This window comes from Mus musculus, chromosome 10 (assembly GCF_000001635.26).
Source record: "Mus musculus strain C57BL/6J chromosome 10, GRCm38.p6 C57BL/6J".
Classification (NCBI taxonomy): domain Eukaryota; kingdom Metazoa; phylum Chordata; class Mammalia; order Rodentia; family Muridae; genus Mus; species Mus musculus.
This window is the reverse complement of record NC_000076.6, coordinates 108,206,980-108,227,187: the sequence shown is the minus strand read 5'-3', so window position 1 is coordinate 108,227,187 and position 20,208 is coordinate 108,206,980. Positions and strand designations below refer to the sequence as shown.

The following is a 20,208-nucleotide window of genomic DNA, read 5'->3' as shown; positions in this document are numbered from 1 at the left end:
GTCACTGTGCAGTTCTTTCTTTGGTCTGACAGGGGCTTCCTTTCTGTAGTGAGTAGATATGTGTGTGCTGCATCTCCCTGTGAATACATTTCTCACTCAACATCTCTTCTGCCTCCAAATCTTGCCAAAACAATCCAAGGTTAAGGTCCGCTGTGGAGGGAACCTTATGTAATATCTTAAGGAAAGACAGAAAAGAAAACCCCTTCCTATGTTTTTATGTACGTGGGTGCTGTGCCTGATTGACTGTACGTGTACCACCTGTGTGGTAGGTGGCGATGGAAGTCAGAAGAGGGTGATGGAGCCTAAGAACTGGAGTTCCAGATAGATGGGAGCCACCACGTGGATCCTGGGAACTGAACGCAGGCCTCCGGAAGAACATCCAGTGTTCTTCTTAACCACTGAGCAGTCTGTCCAGATCTCGCTGCCCTTATTCTTAAAAAATACTTTAAATGTAACTTATGTTTAGGTCATCAACATTTAAACCAAATCTATGAATAAGCCATGCAACTTAGGAGACCTGTTTGCAAATTTCAGAGCTTTGACAAGCTGACTAGTGATGCTGGGAAAGCCATACTTTCTTTGGCTATCAGTTCGAAAGGATAAGGACTAGAAATGAACCCAGGCTGAACTGGGATTCACTAGCTGGAGGGGAAAGCAATGCATGCTATGCTTCAGATTCATGACATGAGGTAACCACAGCACCTAACTCACAGGGTTATTCTGAAAGCCAATTCTGAAAGCCACTCGCCAGGTTTTAGACCAGGAATAAACACAAAGAAGCTGGCAAAAGCAACAGTTCTAAAACCCTGACTCTGCTTTTCTTTTATTGCCTTAGCAGTTAAGAGAAACAAAATCTTATCTATGTAACTGGCCCTTCCCTCATCTGTCCAAGTAGAAGATAAATTTAGTAGGATATATTAAAGTGATTAGACTAACAGCGGTCACAGCAAGCTAAAGGTAGTGAAGTTACACAAGAATGCAACCAAGCCTCTCAAGCAGAATAAGATAGCTAACATTAAAAAACTGATCTTTGCTGGCTGGTGGTGGTGCACATATTTAATCCCAGTAGTTGGGAGGCACTCTAAATTCGAGGACAGCCAGGACTACACAGAGAAACCCTGTCTCAAAACAAAACAGACTCAACCAGACCCAACCAACCAACCAACCAACCAACCAACCAACCAACGAAACAACTGACTAGTCAACAAAACAAACCAATCCCATCTGTAAACTTCACTGAAAAAAGAACAAAATTACACGAAATATGAAGCAGAAATTCTTTTAGCGTGTGTTTAATCATTACTAGTTTTGAAGACAATTTACTTGAGCACTATTATTTATTATTCAAATACAGTAGCTTAAGATGGCACAAGGCTACACTCTGAAGGGTGAGACAGGATCGTATGTGTAAGAATGTAACGCCAGACTGGGCTACATACCAAGTGAGATACAGGCCAGCATGAGCTATAACAAGATCCCATCTTATAGCATTAAGAAGTTCAAGAACTACCTAACAACTTGAGGTGGGGCCAGGGAGAGGCTCAGCTGTTAAAGTGGTACTCGGTAATCCTAGCTGGAAGGGCAGAGACAAATGAGTCCCTTGTTCTTCACAGCCAGTCAGCCTAGCTAACCTTTTTGGCCAGCTCAGGCCAACCAAACACCCTGCCTTAAAAATGACTGACAGTACTGGCAGTGAGGGGGATGTAAAAGTGAGTAAGTAAAAAGAACAAAATAAAATTAAATTAAATTAAAAGAAAGAAATGATTGACAGTGCCTGAGGTGTTACACGTGAGGATATGCATGCTCGTACCACACACACATTTTTTTTTAAAAAGATTTATTATTATATCTAAGTACACTGTAGCTGTCTCCAGATGCACCAGAAGAGGGTGTCAGATCTCATTACGGGTGGTTGTGAGCCACCACGTGGTTGCTGGGATTTGAACTCAGGACCTTTGGAAGAGCAGTCGGTGCTTTTAACAACTGAGCCATCTCTCCAGCCCCCCCCCCCATTTAATATTTTTAAGTTTTGTGTATAAGAATTCTGATACCAAGGTAATTTGCGCAAGTTACGGTGGTATACATCTATAATGTCATTGCTCAAGAGTCCGAGGGAGAAGAATGCTGAATTTGAGGTCAGCTTGGGATATAGGGCAAGAGACTAGAGGCATGAAGAGATAATTCAAGAAAGTTTATCTGATAGAGGTATGTTTAAGGTGTTTTATTAGACATTATTAAAACCTAAGATTCAACTATAATTTTGTTTCTTTAGAATTGTTATTTTATATAAACATAGTATTACCACTGTAAGAATAAAATGAGCACCAAAAATTACTTTCTTGGACATATTCTAAATAAAACACAGTATGTTACAATGGCAGAATGTAAACTGTGCATATATCTGTGTAAGTGTAAGCTGTGCGCACACATGTGCATGCACATGTACCCATGGAAGCAGCTGCAGTTACCGTAGCTCAGAGATGCCTGGTGTGGGTGACGGGAACAGACTCTGGTTCTCCAGATGAGGACTTTAACCTGCTGAGTCATCTCAAATTCAATGTACCTTTTCACAGTTTGGAGCAGACCTATAGCATTATCAGTTCTGCCTGCACCTTGGCCAGCAACCAAGCTTCAGTTCCTCATCTGTACAATGGGGTTAGCAGGAACTATAAACAAACACCCCAGAGCAGGTGAGGATGAAATGAAAGCATGTGCAGAACGTCCTGCAGCCAACTTCTGCACCGGCAGGGGTTCATGGCTCTGCATGGTCACTGTTAGCTTCTCTGTTCCTTTCCTTTGCCATCTCAAGACCTGTTCCCAGAATTCCTCATGCATCTTCCAGCTCTAGAGCCACCGTGACATCTCTCAGTACCATCAGGGTACCACACACCTTTACCTACACGTCCTGGAGCGTACTACAAACCTAGTGGATGCCAAAGGAAACCGATAATAGTCCCAGCATCAGTTCCACTGCCGAGCTCACTAGCAGTGTCAGTAGTGTTACCAGTTGTCTGTAGTAACTGCTAACGAATGTTAAACAAACAACAACATGAAAAGACTTACTTTATTTAAAGAATTATCACTGTTTGGCAGAAAATAACAGTTTTCCATCTGAATTCTCCTCATGGCAAAATGGACAATGAAGTCATTTTTGCTTGGCTGCATACTGTAGCCCACACATGGAATCCCAGTACTCACGAGTCAGAGGAAGGGCTGTGAGCTGAGGCCACTTGAGCTACAAAGTGAGGCCTTCTCTCAAAAAAGCAAAACCAAACCAGAACGGTTATTTATTACACATCTCTTCATTCAGATTCCTCAGCTCGAGAAAACCACATGATGGAAATACTCATGCAGAGCACAGACACCTACAGCCTTTCTGTGTGCTCCAGCTTTTGTTTTTGTTTTTGTTTTGTTTTTGGTTTTTTGAGACAGGGTTTCTCTGTATAGCCCTGGCTGTCCTGGAACTCACTCTGTAGACCAGGCTGTCCTCAAACTCAGAAATCCACCTGCCTCTGCCTCCCAAGTGCTGGGATTACAGGCATGTGCTACCACTGCCTGGCTATTTTTTATTAGATATTTTCTTTACTTACATTTGAAATGTTATCCCCTTCCCTAGTTTCCCCTCCGAAAATCCCCTATCCCCTCCCCTGCTTCCTAACCCACCCACTCCCACTTCCTGGCCCTGGCATTCCCCTGTACTGGGGCACAGAACCTTCACAGGACCAATGGCCTCTCCTCCCACTGATGACCAACTAGACCATCCTCTGCTACATATGCAGCAGAGCCACGAGTCTCTCCATGTGTTTTCTTTGATTGGTGGTTTAGTATCAGGAGCTCTGAGGGTACTGGTTAGTTCATATTGTTGTTCCTCACATGGGGCTGGAAACCCCTTCAGCTCCTTGGGCACTTACTCTACCTCTTTCATTGGGGACCCAACTTGTAAGAAGGACAAATGCTCCATTATGTTCACAGATGCCTTATTTATAATAGCCAGAAGCTGGAAAGAACCCAGATGTTCATCAACAGAGGAATGGATACAGAAAATGTGGTACATTTACACAATGGAGTACTACGCAGCTATTAAAAACAATGAATTTATGAAATTCTTAGACAAATGGATGGATCTGGAGGATATCATGCTGAGTGAGGTAACCCAATCACAAAAGAACACATGATATGCACTCACTGCTAAGAGGATATTAGCTCAGAAGCTCAGAATACCCAAGATACAATTTGCAAAACACATGACACTCAAGAAGGAAGACTAAAGTGAGAATACTTCGATCCTTCTTAGAAGGAAAACAAAATACCCATGGAAGGAGTTACAGAGACAAAGTTTGGAGCAAAGACGGAAGGAAGGACCATCCAGAGATTGCCTCACCTGAGAATCCATCCCATAAACAACCACTGAACCTAGACACTAGGGCAGATGCCAACAAGAGCTTGCTGACAGGAGCCTTATATAGCTGTCTCCTGAGGGGCTTTGCCATATATATACACACACACACATACACATATACATGCATATATATATATATGGATTTTATTTAGCTGTACTGAGGAGTAAAATTAGGAAAATTACAGGAAAATAGGCAGATCTGGAAATTATATTAAGCTTTGAGATATCTTCAGAAGGGCAAATACTATATGATGTCTCTCCTATGTGGATCGTAGCCTAAGTTTTACATGTTTACAAGCATGGTATGTACAGGTATGGGTCACGACATTCTAGGAGGGAGAAAGGCATTTATGGAAGGAGTCTGGGGAAGGTAATGGAATAAAGGATGAGAAGGTGGGAAGTGCAGGAGATGTAAGTGTGTGGGGACTCAAGACAACGTGTATAGGACTGCCTATAGAAGGCATGCTATGAAACCACTGCTTTGTACTTTACTTCAGATATATTCCTCAGTTTTAATGGCTGTCCCTTATTTTCTTCTTTTTTTTTTTTGAAGCTCCAGAGAAACATTTATTTACATAGCAATAATTAATATTGTAAGGGACCTTATCTATTAATTCAGGAAGGTCACCTAAGGACTTTTCTAGATAATACTTTATTAGCCGAATAATTAATTTTTTGTCCATTTTTTATTAGGTATTTAGCTCATTTACATTTCCAATGCTATACCAAAAGTCCCCCATACCCACCCACCCCTACTCCCCTACCCACCCACTCCCCCTTTTTGGCCCTGGCGTTCCCCTGTACTGGGGCATATAAAGTTTGCAAGTCCAATGGGCCTCTTTCCAGTGATGGCCGACTAGGCCATCTTTTGATACATATGCAGCTAGAGACAAGAGCTCCGGGGTACTGCTTAGTTCATATTGTTGTTCCACCTATAGGGTTGCAGTTCCCTTTAGTTCCTTGGGTGCTTTCTCTAGTTCCTCCATTGGGGGCCCTGTGGTCCATTCAATAGCTGACTGTGAGCACCCTCTTCTGTGTTTGCTAGGCCCTGGCATAGTCTCACAAGAGACAGCTATATCTGGGTCCTTTCAGCAAAATCTTGCTAGTGTATGCAATGGTGTCAGCGTTTGGAAGCTGATCCTGGGATGGATCTCTGGATATGCAATCACTAGATGGTCCATCCTTTCGTCACACTTCCAAATTTTGTCTCTGTAACTACTTCCATGGGTGTTTTGTTTCCTACTCTAAGAAGAGGCAAAGTGTCCACACTTTGGTCTTCGTTCTCTTGAGTTTAATGTGTTTAGCAAATTATATCTTATATCTTGGGGTATCTTAAGTTTCTGGGCTAATATCCACTTATCAGTGAGTACATATTGTGAGAGTTCCTTTGTGATTGGGTTACCTCACTCAGGATGATGCCCTCCAGGTCCATCCATTTGCCTAGGAATTTCATAAATTCATTCTTTTTAATAGCTGAGTAGTACTCCATTGTGTAAATGTACCACATTTTCTGTATCCATTCCTCTGTTGAGGGACATCTGGGTTCTTTCCAGCTTCTGGCTATTATAAATAAGGCTGCTATGAACATAGTGGAGCATGTGTCCTTCTTACCGGTTGGGACATTTTCTGGATATATGCCCAGAAGAGGTATTGCTGGATCTTCCGGTAGTACTATGTCCAATTTTCTGAGGAACCGCCAGACTGATTTCCAGAGTGGTTGTACAAACTTGCAATCCCACCCACAATGGAGGAGTGTTCCTCTTTCTCCACATCCTCGCCAGTATCTGCTGTCACCTGAATTTTTCATCTTAGCCATTCTGACTGGTGTGAGGTGGAATCTCAGGGTTGTTTTGACTTGCATTTCCCTGATGATTAAGGATGTTGAACATTTTTTTCAGGTGCTTCTCTGCCATTCGGTATTCCTCGGGTGAGAAATCTTTGTTCAATTCTGAGCCCCATTTTTTAATGGGGTTATTTGATTTTATGGAGTCTACCTTCTTAAGTTCTTTATATATATTGGATATTAATTAGTCCCCTGTCCGATTTGGGATAGGTAAAGATCCTTTCCCAATCTGTTGGTGGTCTTTTTGTCTTATTGACGGTGTCTTTTGCCTTGCAGAAGCTTTGCAATTTTATGAGGTCCCATTTATCGATTCTTGATCTTACAGCACAAGCCATTGCTGTTCTATTCAGGAATTTTTCCCCTGTACCCATATCTTCGAGGCTTTTCCCTACTTTCTCCTCTATAAGTTTCAGTGTCTTTGGTTTTATGTGGAGTTCCTTAATCTGCTTAGATTTGACCTTAGTACAAGGAGATAGAAATGGATCAATTCGCATTCTTCTACATGATAACCGCTAGTTGTACCAGCACCATTTGTTGAAAATGCTGTCTTTTTTCCACTTGATGGTTTTAGCTCCCTTGTCAAAGATCAAGTGACCATAGGTGTGTGGGTTCATCTCTGGGTCTTCAATTCTGTTCCATTGGTCAACTTGTCTGTCGCTATACCAGTACCATGCAGTTTTTATCACAATTGCTCTGTAGTACAGCTTTAGATCGGGCATGGTGATTCCACCAGAGGTTCTTTTATCCTTGAGAAGAGTTTTTGCTATCCTAGGTTTTTTGTTATTCCAGATGAATCTGCCGATTGCCCTTTCTAATTTGTTGAAGAATTGAGTTGGAATTTTGATGGGGATTGCATTGAATCTGTAGATTGCTTTTGGCAAGATAGCCATTTTTTACTATATTGATCCTCCCAATCCATGAGCATGGGAGATCTTTCCATCTTCTGAGATCTTCTTTAATTTCTTTCTTCAGAGACATGAAGTTCTTGTCATAAAGATCTTTCACTTCCTTAGAGTCACGCCTTGGTATTTTATATTATTTGTGGCTATTGAGAAGGGTGTTGTTTCCCTAATTTCTTTCTCAGCCTGTTTGTCCTTTGTGTAGAGAAAGGCCATTGACTTGTTTGAGTTAATTTTATATCCAGATACTTCACTGAAACTGTTCATCAGGCTTAGGAGTTCTCTGGTGGAATTTTAGGGTCACTTATATATACTATCACATCATCTGCAAAAAGTGATATTTTGACTTCTTCCTTTCCAGTTTGTATCCCCTTGATCTCCTTTTGTTGTCTAATTGCTCTGGCTAGGACTTCAAGTACAATGTTGAATAGGTAGGGAGAGAGTGGACAGCCTTGTGTAGTCCCTGATTTTAGTGGAATTGCTTTAAGCTTCTCACCATTTACTTTGATGCTGGCTACTGGTTTGCTGTAGATTGCTTTTATCATGTTTAGGTATGGGCCTTGAATTCCTGATCTTTCCAAGACTTTTATCATGAATGGGTGTTGGATTTTGTCAAATGCTTTCTCAGCATCTAACGAGATGATCATGTGGTTTTTGTCTTTGAGTTTGTTTCTATACTGGATTACGTTGATGGATTTCCGTATATTGAACCATCCCTGCATCCCTGGGATGAAACCTACTTGGTCAGGATGGATGATTGTTTTGATGTGTTCTTGGATTCGGTTAGCAAGAACTTTATTGAGGATTTTTGCATCAATATTCATAAGGGATATTGGTCTGAAGTTCTCTATCTTTGTGGGGTCTTTTTGTGGTTTAGGTATCAGAGTAATTGTGGCTTCATAGAATGAGTTGGGTAGAGTACCTTCTGTTTCTATTTTGTGGAATAGTTTGTGAAGAACTGGGATTAGATCTTCTTTGAAGGTCTGATAGAACTCTGCACTAAACCCATCTGGTCCTGGGCTTTTTTTGGTTGGGAGACTATTAATGACTGCTTCTATTTCTTTGGGGGATATCGGGCTGTTTAGATCATTAACCTGATCTTGATTCAACTTTGGTACCTGGTATCTGTCTAGAAACTTCTCCATTTCATCCAGGTTCTCCAGTTTTGTTGAGTATAGCCTTTTGTAGAAGGATCTGATGGTGTTTTGGATTTCTTCAGGATCTGTTGTTATGTCTCCCTTTTCATTTCTGATTTTGTTAATTAGAATGCTTTCCCTGTGCCCTCTAGTGAGTCTGGCTAAGGGTTTGTCTATCTTGTTGATTTTCTCAAAGAACCAGCTCCTCGATTGGTTGATTCTCTGAATAGTTCTTCTTGTTTCCACTTGGTTGATTTCGCCCCTGAGTTTGATTATTTCCTACGGTCTACTCCTCTTGGGTGAATTTGCTTCCTTTTGTTCTAGAGCTTTTAGGTGTGTTGTCAAGCTGCTAATGTATGCTCTCTCTAGTTTCTTTTTGGAGGCACTCAGAGCTATGAGTTTTCCTCTTAGAAATGCTTTCATTGTGTCCCGTAAGTTTGGGTATGAAGTGGCTTCATTTTCGTTGAACTCTAAGAAGTCCTTAATTTCTTTCTTTATTCCTTCCTTGACCAAGTTATCATTGAGAAGAGTGTTGTTCAGTTTCCACGTGAATGTTGGCTTTCTATTATTTATTTTGTTATTGAAGATCAGCCTTAGTGCATGGTGATCTGATAGGATGCATGGGACAATTTTAATATTTTTGAATCTGTTGAGGCCTGTTTTATGACCTATTATATGGTCAATTTTGGAGAAGGTACCATGAAGTGCTGAGAAGAAGGTATAACCTTTTGTTTTAGGAAAAAATGTTCTGTAGACATCTGTCAGATCCATTTGTTTTCATAACTTCTGTTAGTTTCACTGTGTCACTGTTTAGTTTCTGTTTCCATGATCTGTCCATTGGTGAAAGTGGTTTGTTGAAGTCTCCCACTATTATTGTGTGAGGTGCAATGTGTGCTTTGAGATTTATTAAAGTTTCTTTAATGAATGTGGCTGCCCTTGTATTTGGAGCATATATATTCAGAATTGATAGTTTCTCTTGGAGGATTTTACCTTTGATGAGTATGAAGTGCCTCTCCTTGTCTTTTTTGATGACTTTGGGTTGGAAGTCAATTTTATCAGATATTAGGATGGCTACTCCAGCTTGTTTCTTCATACCATTTGCTTGGAAAATTGTTTTCCAGCCTTTCATTCTGAGGTAGTGTCTATCTTTTTCTCTGAGATGAGTTTCCTGTAAGCAGCAAAATGTTGGGTCTTGTTTGTGTAGCCAGTTTGTTAGTCTATGTCTTTTTATTGGGGAGTTGAGACCATTGATATTAAGAGATATTAAAAAAAGTAATTGTTGGTTACTCTTATTTTTGTTTTTAAAGTTGGCATTTTGTTTTTGTGGCTGTCTTCTTTTAGGTTTGTTGAGGGATTACCTTCTTGTTTTTTTCTAGGGCGAGGTTCCTGTCCTTGTATTGGTTTTTTTCTGTTATTAACCTTTGAAGGGCTGGATTCGTGGAAAGGTAATGTGTGATTTTGGTTTTGTCGTGGAATACTTTGGTTATTCCATCTATGGTAATTGAGAGTTTGGCTGGGTATAGTAGCCTTGGCTGGAATTTGTGTTCTCTTAGTGTCTGTATAACATCTGTCCAGGCTCTTCTGGCTTTCATAGTCTCTGGTGAAAAATTTGGTGTAATTCTGATTGGCTTGCCTTTATAAGTTACTTGACCTTTTTCCCTTACTGCTTTTAGTATTCTATCTTTATTTAGTGCATTTGTTGTTCTGATTATTATGTGTCGGGAGGAAATTTCTTTTCTGGTCCAGTCTATTTGGAGTTCTGTATGCTTCTTGTATGTTCATGGGCATCTCTTTCTTTAGATTTGGGAAGTTTTCTTCTATAATTTTGTTGAAGATATTTGCTGGTCCTTTGAGTTGAAAATCTTCATTCTCATCCACCCCTATTATCCGTAGGTTTGGTCTTCTCATTGTGTCCTGGATTTCCTGGATGTTTTGAGTTAGGATCTTTTTGCATTTTCCATTTTCTTTGATTGTTGTGCCGATGTTCTCTATGGAATCTTCTGCACCTGAGATTCTCTCTTCCATCTCTTGTATTCTGTTGCTGATGCTCAAATCTATGGTTCCAGATTTCTTTCCTAGGGTTTCTATCTCCAGTGTTGCCTCACTTTGAGTTTTCTTTATTGTGTCTACTTCCCTTTTTAGGTCTAGTATGGTTTTGTTCATTTCCATCACCTGTTTGTATGTTTTTTCCTCTTTTTCTGTAAGGACTTCTACCTGTTTGATTGTGTTTTCCTGTTTTTCTTTAAGGACTTGTAACTCTTTAGCAGTGTTCTCCTGTATTTCTTTAAGTGAGTTATTGAAGTCCTTCTTGATGTCCTCTACCATCATCATGAGATATGCTTTTAAATCTGGGTCTAGGTTTTCGGGTGTGTTGGGGTGCCCTGGACTGGGCGAAGTGGGAGTGCTGGGTTCTGATGATGGTGAGTGGTCTTGGTTCCTGTTAGTAAGATTCCTACGTTTACCTTTCGCCATCTGGTAATCTCTGGAGTTAGTTGTTATAGTTGACTCTGTTTAGAGATTGTTTTTTTGTGATTCTGTTACCGTCTATCAGCAGACCTGGGAGACAGACTCTCTCCTCTGAGTTTCAGTGCTCAGAGCACTCTCTGCTGGCAAGCTCTCTTACAGGGAAGGTGCACAGATATCTTGTGTTTGGACCTCCTCCTGGCCGAAGAAGAAGGCCCAAAACAGGACCTTTCCCAGAAGCTGTGTTGCTTTGGCAGGTCCCAGAAGCTGTCAGCTTCTGTGGTGCACACTCTCACCTGTGCAGACTAAGTTCCTAAGTTTGGCAGAGGCCCGGATTCAAGGTGGTGCCCGCTGCTCCTGAGGCTGAGGCCTTCTGAGCCAGGCGGACACCTGTCCTCTGGTCGGGATGGTGGCTGGCTGTCTGAGGCCCGAAAAGGGTGCTGCCTCAGAGGCTCTGTGGCTCCGCCTGTCCCAGAAGCTGTCCGGTTCTGTGGTGCACCCTCTCACCTGTTCAGACTAATTTCCTAACTGGTTGGGACGGTTGCCAGCTCTGTCCCTCATTTTCAATAAACCAGTAGTCACACAATTTCTCTTATTCTGAGGACCAAGAAGATTCCATTTCTCTTGACTTACCTAGTTTCTATTCCTTTATAATCTTTATCTTCTACTTCCTGATGAAGCATACTTCAGCATAAGCCAACTCTTTAAAACAACATCCCTTATCTTTTCTCAATTATTTAACTTTAGTATAACAGTTTTGATAAAACCTGTATGATCATTGCCTAAATGTGGAAACCATACAAAGTAATTTTATAAATACATATTTTACATTTAAAAAATGTAAATATTTTATTATGGCAAAACACACATAGCAAAAGTTCCCTCTTAAACACGCGTCTGTCTTTTGTTTTGCAGTGGTGAGAACAGAGACTGGAATGTTTGATATACTAAGTGAATACTCTATCCCTGACTGCACTTCCGTTCTCTTTTTGGACTAAAATTATTATTTTTAAATTCAAGCACACCTGACACAAGGCAGACATTTTGTGTAGGACTGAGATAGTTTTAATAGATACACATGTTTACGGAGGCATAATCGCAGTCAAGCTAGAGAACAATGCTGCTACAGACATGGGGACACACACATTTATCTTTAGGGACTTTCTTTTGTTTTTGGACCTATTTCCAGAAGCAGAATTACAGTATTATATATGTGTTTTAAACCTTCCATCACGAGACACATCATTTTGTATACAGTTCAGTATTCTTAGAAAATCCAGTGGTGCACCTGTTACTAGAATCAAGTCTATAGATAATCCTCATGACACCTGAGGCAGCTCTGTACCCATGAGCAACCACTCCCTTAGACAGAGATACCTCTAACTGTGTATCTCCCTTGTACCTCTCTCCAAACTCACATATTCAACTACCTGAATGTCAAACAGGCGCAGCAAAATTAACATGCTCGTCTGCTGCAGCTTTGAACACATCAAGCTCCTCCCCACCCTGTGCTCCTTGCTTCCTCCACCAAGAATTCTCTCTTGCCAGATCATGGCTCATTTTCTACCCTCTATCATATCTCAGGGCACACCTCCTATATTAGTAGGTGTTTACAGCCATCTTGTTCATATGTACAAGACGACACATCTATCTGGTATGTATTCTGACCTTTTACCTGCTACTCCACTCTAAAGCTATTCTATATATTACTATGGCCCATGTTTTATGATATACACTCATTTTAAAAACACTATAATAAAGATGGAGAGAGGAATTACTTTTTTCAAGTAGAATCTTATACATACAGTTGTTAAAACAACTCTAAAATTTATTTAATTATGACTGTCATGCAATGGCAACAAATACCTTTCCCAGGAATGTCATGGATGATATTCTGAAATAGTTCTGTACACATTCCCTTTATATTGCTTTTTTTATTACCTTGCCGATTAACCTCATTTTGAAGTAGCTCTTCCATCGCCTCCTCCTCTGCAATATCTAAAGGTGTGTCTCCTTCACTGTTGACAGCTCCTACATGTGCTCCTTGACCAATCAAAAACCTGCAAAATGAAAAGGCTGGTTAAAGGAGTATCTCTGAAGTGAAACATGCATCCAATGAATAAAGTTCTTATGTCATAACAACAACGGCAACAAAAATAAATATACACATTATTTAAATGTATAAAATTATCACAGAAATTTAAAATTTCTACTTCTTAAGTTTAGTACACACTTGCTTTACTAATAAAGTGTCAAGTTTTAATATTAGAAAGCCTTCCCAGCACAGCATCATTGGAGTGCTCACCATCACCTCCGCTGAGACTTCCACTTTCCCATTTGTTCTGCTTTTCTAACTGAGCTTCATGCTCCTGTCACCAGTCATATGGAAGGTGGGTTTTATTTTGTTGGGCATTTTCCCTTGAGAGAGTCTTACTATGTGACTGACCTTGAACCATGAATCTAGCCTCACCTACCCAGTTACTAAAATTTGAAGTATATTCCGCTATGATGAAGAAAAGGTTTGATATTTATTAATAAGCAATAATAGTTACTGTTAGTAAATAATAATCTGGAGTAGAACTCAGTAAGCTCATAAAAAGTCAGCTGATGCAGATTAATTAAGGGAGGTGAAGAAAAGAGGATCACTGCAAGTTCAAGGCCAGCTTGGGCTAAAATGAGACACTGTATTAAAATAATTAAAAAGAACAGAGTTGGCTAGTCAAGAGCTGGTACTGCTCTCATAGAGGACTAGAGTTTGGTTCCTAGCTCCAATTTTAGGAAGCTCAAAACCATGTAACTAGGGAGCTCCAAGAGAGCTAATGCTCTCTTCTGGACTTAAAGGGTACCAGTGCTTAGTATCTACTCCTGGGAAAGAAAAGATTAAAATAAAATAAACACTGATGGCTGGTGAGATGGCTCAAGGCTAAAAACACTATCTGTCTTCCAGAGCAGCCAGCCCCCATATCCATAGGAACTCTAGTTCTAGGGGAATCAGTGACCTCTTCTGGCCTCCACTCATGTAGTGCAAAGATATAACACAAAGAAAATACCCATATAAATATTTTTTTAGTCTTAAAAAAGAAAAATATATATGTAAGGCTAATTACTATTTTAAAATTTATAGCTGTCACCAAGATAAGCACTACAATGGCACCTAACATGTTAGAACAAACAAACGTAACTAGGATAAATCTATTAGTTTTCTATTATTTTGGTAAATGGATTCTAATATTTACAACTGTATATTTTATGCAACAAAAACTTATTTTTAAGAAAATACAGAAGTCCTTAAACTTGCCAAGGGAATCTAGATGTAAAAAGATTATTATTTTCCTTGTATCAAATGCATACTTCCTAGAATTCTTTATTTATCATTATCACTCATGTCACCATCCAACTTAAAATTCTGAACAGCTCAACTAGCAAGGATGAATGTCCTCCAATGCTTTACCCTTGCCTTCTTACACAACCTCATTCTTCTTGCAGCATACTTTTGCTTTTTTCATATATAAATAGCCCTTTTTTCTGTTTTCAACTAATTTAACTTATTGTTTCTCACTACATATAAATAAATACTCACTAAGTTTTTTTGATAATGTGCTAGGGCCATGAGCATTCTAGGTTATTGTCCTATTTTCTCAGGCGCAGTGCCAGGAGCCTTAAAAAAAATACATGTGTACGTTGGGAGAGGGGAAAACCATTCGTCTTACACCTTCCATTACTATAATGTTCCTTACCATCCTCCCCTACATATAACCACTATCAACAATATGCAAAAATCTTTCAGTACTTTTGTTATGAATCTATGTGTATGTAAACATTTATACACAGCTACTTCTGTAAAACAAAATTAATGAAACTATTCTAAGTGAAAGGGAATGTAAGATCGTGTCTCCATTTAATACTACCCTTTTAATGAGCATGCTCTTGAATGGGCACTTGATATTACCAATCTTCCCACTATTGCCAACATGGAGATACAATCCCTTGTCTTTGCTTTGATTTGTATTCCTAATTATATAGGAGGCTAAAAGTTGGCATTTGTATTGACCCTTCTGTGAAATGCTCTATTTACATATTTTCCTTGTATTTTTAAGGTTGTCAATAATTTAAAAATTACATTAGTCTGATATATGTCAGCAATAACAATAAAACCTTGTCGTAAAGAAATAAGCAATAGCAACAAACCGTGAAGCTGTGTTAAGTCTTAGAATGATGTGTTATTTAAAGAATAAGTTGAATATTCCTTATCCAAAATGATTTGGATTAGAAGTGGTTTTGAATTACATACTTTGGGAGTTTGAAAACGTTTGCATTATATCTAAGAAGGTATTATGACAATGCACATAAGGCTAAACACAGAACTCATCACTGACTCACAAATCCCATGGCTTTAGCATGGCTATTCAGAGACCTGGACCTGAACACAAGGTCAGTGTGAACTCTGTACCTGGTTCAGAGTTTTTTTTTTTTCCTTTGTAAAGAGAATTATTTTGGATTTTAGATTTGGAGTGTTCTACCTGTAGTAAGAAATCTGACTGGCAATAAAGAAAAGATTATCTGATGACTGTGTAAGTACCAACAACAAAATGAACAAACTATCACCAGAGGGTAAAAGAGAATAAAAGGCACCAGCATTGTATAGCATAAAGTATTATCTAGAGAAATGGGGACCAAAGACATTTTCTTAGAGTAACTGAAAAGACCAATCATCCTCTTAAACCTTTTTTTTTTTTTTTTTGGTTTTTCGAGACAGGGTTTCTCTGTGTAGCCCTGGCTGTCCTGGAACTCACTCTGTAGACCTCGAACTCAGAAATCCACCTGCCTCTACCTCCCAAGTGCTGGGATTAAAGGCATGCACACCACTGTTCGGCCCTCTTAAACCTATATCACACGTATACACATTAATAGCCATAGAAAAAAATGAAGACTATGTACATGTGGTTAACAGGAACTACGCCTAAGAGGGACATGTAGGAAGGATCCATATTGGTTGCTTTGAGTATTGATGAGGAAAGTTTTTTGTTATACAGGCTTTCTGATATTTATCTTTTAACGTGACAGTCAGTGTACCTGATATTTTTAAAGTAAATACATCCCAAACTTTTTTAATGGAAATTCTATAAAGAGATTATATTTGAATTCAGGTATTTTTTTTAGTTCCATATCTTTAAAGAATGTAACTGAAAACTAAGAAAGTATTTTCTTAAATATTGAAAAAAGATGAGTCTAAAGCAGAAAATACGAAGGTAGAGTGAGAAACTGTGTTTTGTTTCAAGATAGCAAGAAAATCAACTTGCTAGGCAAATTTCAATCAAACAAATAAGAATACTTATGTTAAAAATGCTTCTGTTGGAGTGTTAGAAGTCACTCAAAGGACATAAAGACTAAAAATAAAGTGGTATAACTGAAGTGTTTGAAGAGTGAGCTTTATGAAACAAAAATTCCCATCAAAACCAAACAGTCAAAGCACACAAGCATGCTGGAAGGAAACTAATGAACCTAGTGAAAGTCAAGTTCCATAGCTGCCAGAATCAGTAGGCCCAAGGCTAAGTGAAAAGTCCAGGGTAGGAGGTAGATATGCTCGCATTCAGCACGCTCGATAAAACTAGATAGGATTCTAGGCTAGAACTATCATTTACAACTATAAATACTTACAATGAGTCTCGTGGCATTAATTTTGATTATGATTTAAAAGTTGGCCGGGCAGAGGAAAGTGCTACTCTTTATGTTTTACAGAATTTGAGTTTGGCTCTCAACTGTAATACCTGTTTGACATTCATTAGTTTCATATTCTCTCTCTCTCTCTCTTTCTCTCTCTCACACACACACACACACACACACACACACACACACACACACACACACACACACACATTAAAGTCTCTGGTTAGTTTCAGTGGTAGCTATAGTGATCCCAACTTCTGTATCCTAAGACTTTTGTAGATATCATCAATGCTGAATCCTAGCAGAGCTAAAGTGAGCCAATGGACAAGATCAAGCTAAGCTGTAACACTCTTCCATACAGAGGACAACAGTGAAAAGTCCTTTCAGATAAAAATAAGCCTACATTTAAAATGTACTGTTTCAATGAGCAAAGAATACACTGAGTTAGTTACAAGGATGACATATGAGACTTGAAATCCAGTATGTATATTATAAAATTCTATTCTATCTGCTACTGTACCTCTCACTGGGACCTCAAAGGAGATCAACAAAATCAACTTTCTAAACCTAAATAAACTTAACCTTAATTCCCCCAATTATAAACGCAAGAGGGAGGCACAATCTTGTTTTGGCTTTAAGTGCAAACTTGAAAAGCCAGACTATCTTGACTCAAAACACTAGCTGTCACTTCCTACATGTGACTTCTTTCTGACTCGTTTTCCTTACTTATTAAGTAAAATTTATCAATACAAGGATATTATTATTCATCAGAATCTAAATTTCATAGCTCAGAAAAAATAATATAGATTAAGTTACATATTCACAAACTTGGGGCAACATTCTATTAAAACTCAATAGTATTTCTATAAACAGCAAATGTACAGTTATGTGGGATGAGGAAAGGCTGCACCATTTGTGGCCATGTTTTATTATATCCAAGGTCTATACCAAAGTTGTGAATTTTATTTTCCTTGGAATTTCAGGGATTTGGGACTGTGAATGAGGCAACTATAGGATAGTGAAAATGAATTTTCATGTGATGATAAAGCCAACAGAAATTATGTTAAAGCGTTGAAAATAGAGAAACGGCCGACACACAGTGAACACTGGGCAAATGTCGGCCATTATTATCACCATGACAACCACCTCTGAGTTTCCTTTCTACTTTCCTATGGGGGGGGGGGGCAGTGAGTCATTCTTATCACTTCCAATCTCACTGGCCTGCCCTAGTTAATTGTTCCTCCTCCCTAGTCTGTCAAAGACAGTATCCCTAACAAATTGGACTAAATACGTACCCTACTGAAGGACAAATTCATACAGCATAGAAATCTCTGCATGCTGTACCTGATACTTTCCATAATCTAGTGTCTTTAAGAAAGCATAAGTCCAAACATCTACCAGCCCTTATATCAATACAATCAAGACCAGCATTTACATGGTAATCTCCCCCAACCGACAGTGGACCATAAGATACAATACATTTATAAAACCTCATGTCCTTCCACACCAAATAGATAATTTATAAAAATTTACTCATCTTGTAGTGAAGATCAAACCTTTTCTTTGCATGTTTCTAGTATGGTGCTTTTCTTAAAACAAAACAAAACAACAATAACAAAAACCAAAACCAAAACAAACAACCCCCACAAAAAAACCTCAAAACCCCACACCTGTAATGCTTTAGCTATGCATTCAAAGCAGATATTTCAAATTACCAAGCAAAGCCATCACTACACATAATCCAGTTTTGTCTTTGTTCAATTCACATCTCCTAGTTGTTTCACCAACACCTGCGTGAGCTGCAGTAGGACTTGCCTTTGGGTCTTTCCCAAGTATTCGACTTAGTTACTGTAGCATCATCCCATTTCATGCATGTTTCACCTATCTGGGACTGTCCCAACTAAATTACATAATACAAACAGGCTTTAACTGGCTAAGAATATAGAACTAACTTTTGATAAGTTGGCAATCCACCTGAGCATGGGGTTTGCCCTGGAGTGTGGTTGATATACAAGTGACAGTTTATGGGAGAAAACTGATTTTCCCCTTTGCCAGCTGGAATCAACTGCATGGCTTCTTGGTTAGGGGTGGGACCCCATGTTCACTTCCCCTCAGGGCTATGACTCCATCTAGATTAAATCTGTGTAGGATTTGAATGTCTCTCATGCCCTGAGGTAGTTGGATGATATACAAAAACTTTAATGTCATTTTTATTGACTTTTTTCCCTTTAGCATTTATTAGTGTTTTGCTTATTTATTTTTGCTTTTGTGTGAATTTTTGTGTTTTCTGAGAAAGAGAGAGAACATAAGGATGAAATTATGCAGTTGTTTGAGTAGGAAGCCGGGAAGGTCCTAGGAGTAAGGGGAGAAAAGCATGATTAAAATATATTGCATAATTTTTAAAACTAAAACTAAAAAGTTTAAATATAGCATTATTTTTTAGACAGAAGAAATAAGCAGACCAAAAAAGGACGATACCTACCTGGTCTAAAGGCTCAACAAGGAGACCATAATAGATACAAAATTGCCTAGAGAAGGGGTCAAAGATGGAGCCAGAAAGTTATGAGTGATGAATGGCAGACAGATACTCTTATAGGTCACTTATCTTTCTACCCCGACTGAACACAGAACGAATGCACTAGAGGCTCTGAATAAGACTGTGGTATTCCCTGCATACATGTAGCTGATGTGCAGCTTGGTCTTCATGTGGGTCCCAAACAACTGGTGCAGGGGCTATCCCAAAAGCTGTTTCCTAAATGTGGACTATGTTCTTCTAGCTGGGCTGCCTTGTCTGGCCTCAGTGGGGAGGAAGCACCTAGCCTCCCAGAGATTTGAAGTGCCAGGATCAGGAGGGGGACAGCAGGGGCCTCACCTGCTTTGAGGAAAAGGGGAGAGGGATTGCAGGAGGGGCGTAGTGAGCGGGGTGTGAAGTGAATAAGTAATGTTCCCCAGCTAGAGCTATTGTGTAGAATCCTGCCTGCTACACTGAGCAAAACACGAGAGAAAGATGACAGCTTGGCAGGAACTGTACTACCCAGGAGACAGCAACAGTGCTCCGGACTAGAGAAACAGGAGGAGGTAAAAGTAGTTAGACAGTGGACATACTTTGGTGGTGAAGCTACAAAAATCTTTAAGATTTTCGTAGATGTTATGGATAAAAGTTCTAAAGTCCTAAAGAACCAAGCCATAACTGAACCACCACAAATCTCTAAAAGTCATAGCCAAGCCCTTAGTGATCAAGTGAGAAAGGAGCTTCTTCCATAATACAGGGTAAACTGTTCATACTAGAAACTTAGTGCTACTCAAGATAAAAGCATTTCTTAAGCATTTACACTGGAAGCTTTAAAAAGGAATATAGTAATAAAACTAGACAACTAAAACATTAAATCACAAAGTATTTTTAAATAACCACAGAAATCCCTATATTCTCACGAATTAAAAGAAGGCAAGTGTCAAGGCTAAGGGTAAAATTATCTAACTAAACGATGTTCACCGGCTAGTTAAGTGGGACAGATACAACTGCGACATATATGGCCATATACACCAACAGAACAAGCATCTAATCTACTCTATATCTAAATATGAGCAACTTCTACAACTTTTAATTGTCACTTTTTAAAGTAGAGAGTGGAGGAGAATTTGTGACATTCTGTCACTTATGCATAAAGGGAGGATTACTTATTTTCACTGATATAAGAGGATATCAAGAAAAAAATTTATAAATGGATATCCATAGTGTATAGGAGGAAATTATGTGGTAGGACACTCATTGATATTAGAACTCGGTACTTTATCTAAATA

The 20,208-nt window shown here is 39.1% G+C and overlaps 1 protein-coding gene across 5 annotated transcripts in view; it reads right to left on the bottom strand.

The window, feature by feature from the left end:
- Ppp1r12a (protein phosphatase 1, regulatory subunit 12A) overlaps positions 1 to 20,208 on the bottom strand; it is a 117,894-nt gene that overhangs the window by 52,798 nt on the left and 44,888 nt on the right. For all 5 annotated transcript variants that reach the window (XM_006513327.4, XM_006513329.4, NM_027892.3 and 2 more), the window contains exon 3: positions 12,682 to 12,800. In XM_006513327.4, coding sequence (XP_006513390.1) covers positions 12,682 to 12,800 — 119 coding nt within the window. The remainder of the gene's footprint in view (positions 1 to 12,681; positions 12,801 to 20,208) is intronic.